The 10,117-nt window shown below is 36.8% G+C and overlaps 1 protein-coding gene across 3 annotated transcripts in view; it reads right to left on the bottom strand.

Annotated features, from left to right (window-relative positions):
- Positions 1-10,049, bottom strand: part of ARAP2 (ArfGAP with RhoGAP domain, ankyrin repeat and PH domain 2) — a 129,996-nt gene extending 119,947 nt beyond the window's left edge. Inside the window, exons 1-2 of one of the 3 annotated variants that reach the window (XR_008823869.1) lie at positions 9,910-10,049; positions 2,961-4,021 (exon numbers count right to left, since the gene is read on the bottom strand). Coding sequence is in view for 2 of the 3 variants with exons in the window: in XM_056351398.1 (XP_056207373.1) it covers positions 2,961-3,826 (866 nt within the window). In the remaining variant the exon portion in view is untranslated. Of the gene's footprint in view, positions 1-2,960; positions 4,022-9,045; positions 9,174-9,909 lie in introns of those variants that run through there. The other 2 variants (XM_056351398.1, XM_056351408.1) reach the window with 2 other exon arrangements.
- Between the last annotated feature and the right edge of the window lie 68 nt (positions 10,050-10,117).

Consider the following 10,117-nt stretch of genomic DNA (forward strand, 5'->3'; position numbering starts at 1 on the left):
CACACCATTAGTAACTAAAAGTGACACGGTCACAGCACTGGTAAGGGACATAAGGAGACTCACCCTGTGAACTTTTTGTGCCAGATTGCACATAGGAGATCATGAGAAAATAATTTCCTTGCATAAAAATTTGAAGACTAATATCCATGAATGACTAGAAAGAAACACTGAGTTTCCCAGATTTCAGCAGGATTTCTCTGCCTCTATGGAAAAGCCTTCACAAAACGTAATACAGATGAAACTATGGTCTATCAATAAAAGTCAGTTGAGGATGTTTGTCTATGCAGCTCTGTAAGGCAGACATGATCTTTCCTGATGTTAAAGATGCTGCAAGCTGCTATTTTAAAGTTCTGCATTAGTTCTTTGCCTCTAAAAAAAAATACTCAGCAAGGTTATCAAGAATGTTTCTGTGAAGTTTAAGTTCTGGTTTAACCTTGACCTTGCTCAGACAAACTGCTACTTGTCCTTCGAGATCTCCATATTGTTATAACTGGAGCATAAAAATGAAGAAAATAAGTTGGAGGTTGCAAATCAAAATGGTGGGTAATGACCCAGTCACATATCAATCACTAATAGACTCTGATTTGAAGGATTTACTTCAATGGTGGGAAGATTATAAATATAGCATATACTCTCTACTGGATGACTGTTTCTCAAAGGACGTTAATAGTACTCTTTTAGTAACTATTGTTATCTTTTAGGATGAGATTCCCATTTCAGCTCAGCAGGAATAGCTTTATTATATGAAGTAGCAATAATCACTCTACCAAACTTAATGTAAAGCTACTCCTCGCTTAAAGACGATTATACTGAAGTTTCAATAAGCACAATTTTTTTTGGCAACGTAAAACACACTGATTAAACAATTTTTAAGGCATACAAAATATCTTAATTGTTGCAAAGAATCTTTGCCGCTCCATCTGTTCAATCAGACAATTGTATTACAACGTTTAGTACTGACTTCTTTCAGTAATCTAAAAGAAACATAAATGCTGGGAAAACTCTGTATTTAGGGCATGTATAAACTCGCTAACGATGTTTCTAACCGCTGAGATATGGAGATGAAAGACAAGCTAAATACAAAACATTCTCAGACATGTCCCTTCCAGGCATAGCTAGTGGTTTAAAAAAAATAGTAATTTTTTACTTTAAAAAGTGCAACCTAATGATTTGGATATGACTACGCTGACAAAACTTTGCATATGCCTTTGCATTGATTTTTCTTCTCTGTTTAAGACACTTAACCAGCATGACAGGTAAAAGATTATATAGTTAACAGAACCAAAAATATTACAAATCAGTCTGTGGGGAGACATTCTTCATTTACATAACCTGTAATATTATGATCAACTGCACATTCTGTGCCTATTATTTTTAATGTTCAAACAATATTACTTTTATTAAGATAGGCCTGGAGTTAAGTTCTAACATCAGACCTTTTCCTTTACATTCCATCATAGCTCTGCAAGACAAGCTACAACAACTAATTCTTATTCAAGACAGTAAGTGCTACTCACTAATTTGTGGATTCAAGCTATGAACTCAACCATTTCGAAGGAAGAAAAATCCACACCCACACCACATGAGTATTTTGAAACAAATTCAAACTTTCCAGTGCAATTTATCATAACAAACTTTATAGGACTCTATCCAATACTATCCTCACCAATGCTGCAGAGAACTATCCTTACAAAGATTACATAAACTCTGAACACCTCTCACATCTCTCCTGTACAACCCCCCCTCCCTTTTTCCACTTTTTTCCTGATGGAATGCCTCAAGAATATTTTTATACTACAACATCATTAAAAGCTAAGGTTTTGTTATCATGAAAACACGAGCAAAAGCCAGCTCCTAATATGACAAACTGGTTGCATTCATTTGCTGATTTAACAGTTAAATGACAACCAATTTAAAAATTAATCTAAGACCCATCTTGAAGAAAGTCCTTGCTATAGACCTACAGGATAATGTAGTTAACTCCTCTACAAAATAAATGTCCTATTCTAATTCAAAACAACAACTGTTTATATTTACATATAAATTTTATGTGTTTTAAGGCTAGAACTTAAGATTCTTGTGTAATCATCTTGTTATGCCCATCCATACAATCATATCAGATGCATCTTTCTTTGTTTACAGGGTGGCTACACCATACAATACACAAAACAGACAAGAAGGATTTACTAAATTTTGCCCCACTTTTTAGATAAAACTACATTAACATGTGAAGGTCTGTAAAACTTCCTAGATCTTTCTTATAAGTTACATATATAAAATAATAAATATTTATTTTCCAAGAACAGCATCCCTTGAAAGATACAGCTGTAAAATTTATAAGATACAAACTGAATACTGGTGGTTTACAATTATTGTTGTCTCATCATAAAAACAGATTTTTATTCTTAAGGGTGAAGGTTTAGCACTCTTGAAAACACTATTTTGTCACCATTTCCCTCTGACAGATCAGAATTTCATCAGAAACACGAACTATATCTAATTAATATTATTAGCAATGTTTTGGTTTGGAAGAGATTCAACAACTTTTTGTTATTTTTCAATCTTGGTTTTGTAACATTTATGTATTTCTATTCTTCCCCATCTTAACAGTATACAGATTAAGTTTTAAAAATGCTTGATATAGTTGTTTTTAGTAAGGATTATACCTAAAGCAATAAAGATTCCTTTCTTTGAAAATAAGTCGACGCAAGGATGACTGGGGAGGTTATAAGGAAACATTGTTCTAAAATTTCCCTTTATAATCTCATTGGTGCTTTTCATTTGCATTGAAGCTTATCCTCCTTCAATTTATTTGGCAACATTTATACCAAATCCAGTGTATCTACAGCACATGCGTTGAAAGTCCACAAAAAAACCCAAACAGAAAAAACCTGCAAGAAACCCCAAACCATAATTTCTACAATGATAACAATTCTTTATGAGAAAGAAAGAACAGTTACCTTGATGAAGCTTGAACTTCACTTGATTCTGGAATTTCTGGTATGGGCCGATGCCTTAATATAAAAGACCGGGTTGCTCTTGGAAATACTTTCATGCAGTTTTGTGCATAAGAACCATATAAGTCATTGTCTATCATTTCTCCTTTAAACTTAAAGAATGGAGAATTTGGCTCACTATCAGATAAATCATCCTCATCTGAAAACATGAGATGTTTGTTTTCATTGTATTTTGTCTCACATGAATGAGCAAACGAAGTAGGAGGATCATGAAATGCCAAACAGCCAGTCAAGCGCTCATCAGCTTGGTATGCAGCAGCTTCTTCCAGTGATGTATCTGGCTGAGTATTCATCTTAATACATCCAATTTGATGGATAGCTTTTAGCATTCTGTCTGAATTCTGGTATAAACTAGAAAAATCTGAATTTTTAAAGCGATCGTCATTTGCCTCTAATAAGTTTTGTTCTGCAAGATCAAATCTTTTGTTACCAATGTAAGCTTTATTAAGCTGTTCTGACAATGTTGCAGGTATCAAGCTAGTCCTGTCTATACTTGAATTGCTTATTGGAGACTCCTGATCTGAGGACAAATATTGCTGCTTTTCTGAACCTTTCAAATCTTTGAATTTTAGATTTTCACACAAAAGAGAACCTCCTTGCATTTTTGAAAAAGTGGTGTCTAATTGCTTAAGAATTCTTCTGCGATGTCCTGTAGGCAACACTCCCATTTGCTGAAGTATACTGTTATTTATTCCCATGCAGTCTGTCACAATGTTATAGCCATACTCTTTAAAGTTAGGAAGGTACTGCCCCAAGTTTATGTGGACCAAGAATTCTTCAATATCAGTGCCATTGTCTGTGGATGACATGATGGCAGCTTCATTCCGAATATTCCACCCCACAGTCAAGTAGAAATATAGTCAGGATGCATACATATTCACTAGCAACAAAGCCCTTTAAACTTGGTATCAGCCAGCCAACGGAGAACATCAGTTTCTTCAAGACACTTCCTCAGGTTCCTTCAGTTTGAACTGATGTTTGGTTTTTTTTTAAAGACTGCAAACCTATGAAAATGAAAAAGATAATTTTTAAAAAAATCCCATCTAAATTCACATTAATCTTGGACAAAATTCTGAAAGGCTCCCTGTCATTTGGACAGTAATATTTTTAAATTGCTTATATATGAAAATTTCAAAGGGCATAAACTGCATAACTTCTCCATCCTTTTATCTAGGCCTCTATAAAGAGAATATAGAAATCAAAGTCTTAAGTCAGCATAAGTAATAGAATCTTAAAATATATAATCCTAGTAGTTAACATTAACATGAACAGTTAAGAGATAAACCACTTATCTACACACACACTTATTACACAGTATTTGGATATAAGGGGGAGAAAAAGCAATCTAGGACAGAGCTGGAACCTAAAGCTATCCTGTTCCCATGCCAGCACCAATTAACTACAGCGCAGGGCTTCTACTCCCTTAACTTATGAGCCTTAAACTCTTTTCAGCACAGAAACATGTTTTCAGTGGGAGAAAGTGAAAATGACTAGCTAAAGCATTCTATGTGAACTGTGAATTGAAGCCCTCTTCAACTGAACATCCAACTGAAAAAGTGCAGTAACCAACAAAATAGTTTACAAAGGTAGAATAGTTTCTGAGCAGAGGGTGGGGGGATTGGGAAGTGCCTTAATTGTTTAAAAAGCTACAGTCAGAAAGCTATGGAGGTGATCAAAATACACCTTGCAAGATCAGGCCCTTCAGAGAAGTGTCACAAAGGCAAACAGGAAACAGGTAACTACTGAGCTTCTCAGCTCTGTCAAGGAAGCAGTTCTCTTGGCCACAAACTAGCATAACCCCATAGGAAAGTTCTGGACTCCACAGTAGGGACATTTGGCATCTTAATTGCCGATGACAGTTCTTCCTCAATATTTCCCAACTCAGCTCTTGGCACTGTCCAGTTTCTACCACCTATATCGAGTTCTTTCTTCAGGGCCATATCCAAATTCACAATTTACAAAATCCAAAGCAGACAACGAAGGTACTATTCTGAAGGTGTTTGAGACAGCCTGAAATCACATTTCTTTAAAGAAGGTTTAAGATCAGCTGCAGTCAGCAGGTTTCTTCACCTCCCTCTTCCCACATAAAGGGTAATTTGGCCTTAGGCAATCCTGCTGACTGTAGCAGCTGTCCTGGCATGCAGGTACTAGCCTTAAGCAGCCTGGAAAAGAAAGAACCGCTTCAGTAGAAGAGGTTAAGACTCAAACAACGATTAGAAAGAAAATAAATCATATATCCAGAATATATCCACGGTAGTGGGTAATGATACTTATTTTTCAAAATATTTCCTGGCAAGAAGGGTACTACTTATGATCTAAGAATTGAAGCTTAAAAGGTTGATTACTTTTGTACCATATAAGTTCCTCCAATAAAGGATAAAACCTCTTCCTGTAAGATTTCACCAATGTCTTTTGAGTAACTAAGTTGTTTTTCAGAAAAGTAATCATAAACAAAACTATGCCCCTCCTCATTCCCCAAAGCCACATGCAATTAAATTTAAAATCATATACTGAATGGAGTACAACCGTTATCACTGCTATCAGTAATTGTACTTTATTATGAAATAAATGACTAAATAACTAACTCAATCATTAGAAGTCTTTTCTTCTAAGATTTTGTAAATATCTTTATTACTACCATGTTTTCAGAAAGTGGCAATCAAGAACAGGGAAAAAAACTCTCTATACTTACACCATATATATACGTGTGTGAGAGACATAACAATAAGAAAAAAAAGATGAACAAACCTACATTTTCCTGGAAATGTAAAAACGAACACAGCACGCTTACTATAAATGTTCTGTTATTTAAAATATGTCTTTGGATTCTTGCTAATCTCTTTAACTTCATTTTTGGGGCAATATTTTTATCAGCTTTGATCACTGCACAAGTCTGAGAAGTGACTTATCTTGAACAAAAAGTTCATACAAATAAATGAATACATACAATACATACAATTTTTAGAGACGACTCTGTAGGCCAGTCAGATAGCAACCTCTCAAGAAAGATCAGCTTTGTTAGAGTTAACCCTTCTCAAAAGATTCTCAAGTCATTTAAATTCAAAACACCTTGGATTGAGCTAGACTGATTAACAATCAGCTTTTAAAGTTAACGTTGTCCTTTCCCAACCTACATACTTATCTAAGCACTCATCGTTCCTCTGAAAACTTCAGACATCAGCATTTTCTCAAGCTTTTCAACGAGCCTCTAGACATAGAAGTTGAACGTAGGGCCTCCACCCATCTCTAAACCCTAAAAAATACAAATACATACTCTCTTAAGAAGTTCAATATGTACTATGAGTACAGAATGAGAAATAATTGCTACAGAAATTACTAAAGTGGGCAAAAAGTATCACACAGGCACTGTCTGTGCCAGAAAATAGTATTTCACATACCCATTATTTAACACCTCCCCCCCCCCCAAAAAAAAACAAACCCCAAACCAAAAACCAACAGAACAACCAAAAAAACAATCCCAAACAACCCACATGTTCAAGTATACAAAACCTCTACAATGGTTTGTAGATCTCGATGTATCAATCTACGAGTTTTAAAGTTGGAGTTAGCAATTGGTTATCTCAGCCATTTCCACCTTCTGTGGCAGTTCTGGGTTTCATGGTAGTGTCTGGCTTTTTCTCTGAGGTATTATTGTTTTATTCTCAGACAGTATCTTTCTCGCAACCCCTCCATCTTCAGCAGTAACCAAAAAGACACAGGAAAGTAGCTTTCAGTTGTATATTTACAAATATTTTCTTATATATATATATATATACACACACCTACACACACTTTTCAGTATCTAAATGCTGTTTCTTCTACATGCAATACCTTTGCCTACACAGCTTATTCTGGAACGTCTCCAGCATTGTTACTCAGGAACTCAAATAGCCATGTATTATCAGCTGTTTGGATCCTAACCCATGTCTGTATAAACCACATAACAATGCAGAGGATAACAATGCAGAGGATTACCTAGCACAGAACAAACTTTGTTTCCAAATTTGCAAGAAGCATTACTTTTTGCAGCATATTTTGCAAATGAAACGTAGCAGACTGAGAAAGGAAGAAACTGCTCTCTGGAAAGACACTTTGACCATAAATGCCATAACTAGTAGAAGTTGAAGCCCAAGCCATTTTCATTTTCTGTAGTAATCTACAGCAGAAGCTGTCAATGCATACATCAAGATTTATAAAGACATGCTATAGGTCTAGCCTAGCTATACAGCTGGTTAGCTACCATAAGTTCAGTCACACATTTTTTGTGGGTCTGAACAAAGGGTTATACTGACACCTGTTTTGGTTTGACTACTCAAACATTCAAGTAACAAACAGCTAAACAAATAAACAAATCACACTGGTGAATATTTGTACTGCAGGCTAGAATACTGAATCGTTTCTTGCAATATTTTATCCTTACTAAAGGCTTAAGCTCAAGAAGTATGTAGAAAAGCAGAATTCAAGGATCACCTTATTCAACAGATTAATCTATTTCAATGTAATTAATATCAATTTAAAACAATGTAATTTCCTCCACAGTTTTAATTGTGGAATACATCATAAGAAACCCTGAAGAATGTTTGTACAGCATTAGAGATGTAGTGCATATATATGATATATACACATTTATCTACATATAGTCACTTTCACATCCATATTTGTACTGTAACAAGTATAAATAACCAACAGTATTCAATATTAGTGCTCTTGGTTGCATATATCCTGTAAAACAAAACTTCTCTCAGCAGCAAGACAAAGTAGATTTTTTTCCTACAGCATTTGACAAAAATAAATATCAGAAAAGAAAAAAAAAAATGAAGGGAATTTGGTCTTGCCTAAATAAAATTGATTCTTGCTGTATTATTACATTCTCCAATATAGAGTAACCAAGACAAAAGGCATCATTCAACATAGTTACTAAAGACAGGAAAATGCTATAGGAGTTGGACAAAAAAAAATAAAAATATCAAGCTTCTTGGAAGACACTTTACCATTCAACTTACAGAAATATGGGTAAAGCATCTAAATTGCTGTGTGGAAAAAAAATAAAAAACAATACAAGGGAAAAATCTGGTCTTTTCTTCCAAGAAAATAAGTTTTGGCAGGGGAATTGTGCAATTTCTCTTGCACATCCCAAGCCTTATCCAACTTATTTCATAGAAGTTTATGTTTCTCACAGTGCTGCTCAAACTGATTTTCATGTTCTTTTCCCATCTTATGGGAGGAGCTTAGATAATGAGGTACAACAACTTAGAGCAGCATAACAGTTCGTTCTGTTTTGCTAAAAATGACAGCTAAACAGCACCAAAGAAAAACGACAGCACTGGCACAGAAAAACATACATAACTTTCTGGATCTTTCCTTCACATGGAAGGTAAGTACCTGCATCTAATATTCTGAAAAGACACAGCAATTGATTTTATGATTCTTCCATTCTGTGACTTTCAAGTTGAAAAGTCTTCAAGATAACACTGATTGGAATACAGACAAATCTATGTTGAAGCAAGCAAGCAGTTAAACTTTTAATAATGAATTGTATGACCAGTAGGATATAGTTGAATATAGAAACTCCCAAGTGAGACTTTTTTTTGCCTTTAAGATTACTACAGATACTAGCCTGAAGAAAGTGTCAAACCCTTAGAAGCATATGGAAAGATAATCACACTTTAAGCAGTCAGTTCAACAAATACAAGCAAGTTCAGGCTTGCTCCAGGCTTCTGCTAAAGCACATACTAGATTAAGATCCAAATAAACAGGTAACAAACCCAAAACAAAACCTCACTACAACAGGACTAGGAAATGGTTGTAGATCATTAAAAGATCTTTACAAAAATCTACATAACACAGTCAGCATATCGACTGTGTTCTCAAAAAAAAAATAAAAAATCTCAAATGACCTTTTTAAAGTGGTTACTTAATGAATTAACATTTGGGTCAACTCAGAGCAAGATAACCGATTGCAACAATTCTGATAGAACTGTTCCCCTTCCACATGCAAGGAAGTTACTAAGCATGGTTTACGAAATACCTTTAATCACATCCTCTGCCCAAATGTTTCTTTGCTGTTGTTTCTATTTCAGAACACTTCTCTCCCAGAGAAAAGTTCAGCCACTTTCTCTACCTCAGAGTCAAACCTCATACTGCAAGTAATTCCAGTGGAACCACTTGCAGAGTTGCTGGAATAAGGAGCTACACGCCATGAATAAGCATGCTGAAGGAGGCATTGGCTGAGTGCACTTTAGCCAGTTGCTCTGGTAACACTGGGTCGCTGTATCCTTCACTTGGTCTCTTATATCTAGGACATCCCGGTGGCTCTCTGGCTTTCTCAAAGTGAACTTCCTGCATTTTCTGCTAAAAAAAAATCCAAAAATATACTGGCAGCTAACAAGAAGTCTGCTTGCGTCCAACTTTGCAAAACCAACTCACAAACAGATGCACAATAACAAATAATAAATAAATAAAAAATAAATAATAAAGCACTGTTCCTTAGTATGACATTTACATACAGACCGTTAAAATAACTTAAGCTAAAAAGAAATCAGGAAGGAGGGGGAAAAAATTAATACACGCCGTATTTTCCACCTGCCTACGAGCTATTTCTTGTAAGATTACAACTTCGGTACCTGATGCCCTTCAGAACCATGCCCTGTACCACACTGCTCCGCCTCGCCCCGCACCCGCCGGTAACTTTAAAGCCGCTCCCCAGCGGCGCGGTCTGCGCTGCCGGCGGCACCGGGGCCCCAGAGCCCGGCCCACGGAGCAGCTCCGCGCTCACAGCCCGGCCCGGCCCGGCCCGGGGAGCCGCCGGCGCAGGCCGCCGAGCACAGGGCAGCAGGCCGGCAGCCCTCGCCCTCTACCTGGCAAACGCCGCACCCTGCCGAGGCTGGCTTACCTCCGGCCAAAGGCAGCCGGGGACGGGGAGACAGCAGCAGGGGAAGAGCAGGGCTTTTGCCTGGCTTCAGCTCTCTGTTCCCCCTCCGTCTCTCCGCTCACTCACTTTCTTGATTTCTTTCTCTTTCCTTCCTTCCTTCCTGCCTCCACACCCCACCCCACCCCCGCGCTGCTCCGCGGCAAGCCGCGCCCGCGGCGCTCCCTCAGGA

The sequence above is a fragment of the Falco biarmicus genome, chromosome 1 (assembly GCF_023638135.1).
Source record: "Falco biarmicus isolate bFalBia1 chromosome 1, bFalBia1.pri, whole genome shotgun sequence".
Taxonomy (NCBI): Eukaryota; Metazoa; Chordata; class Aves; order Falconiformes; family Falconidae; genus Falco; species Falco biarmicus.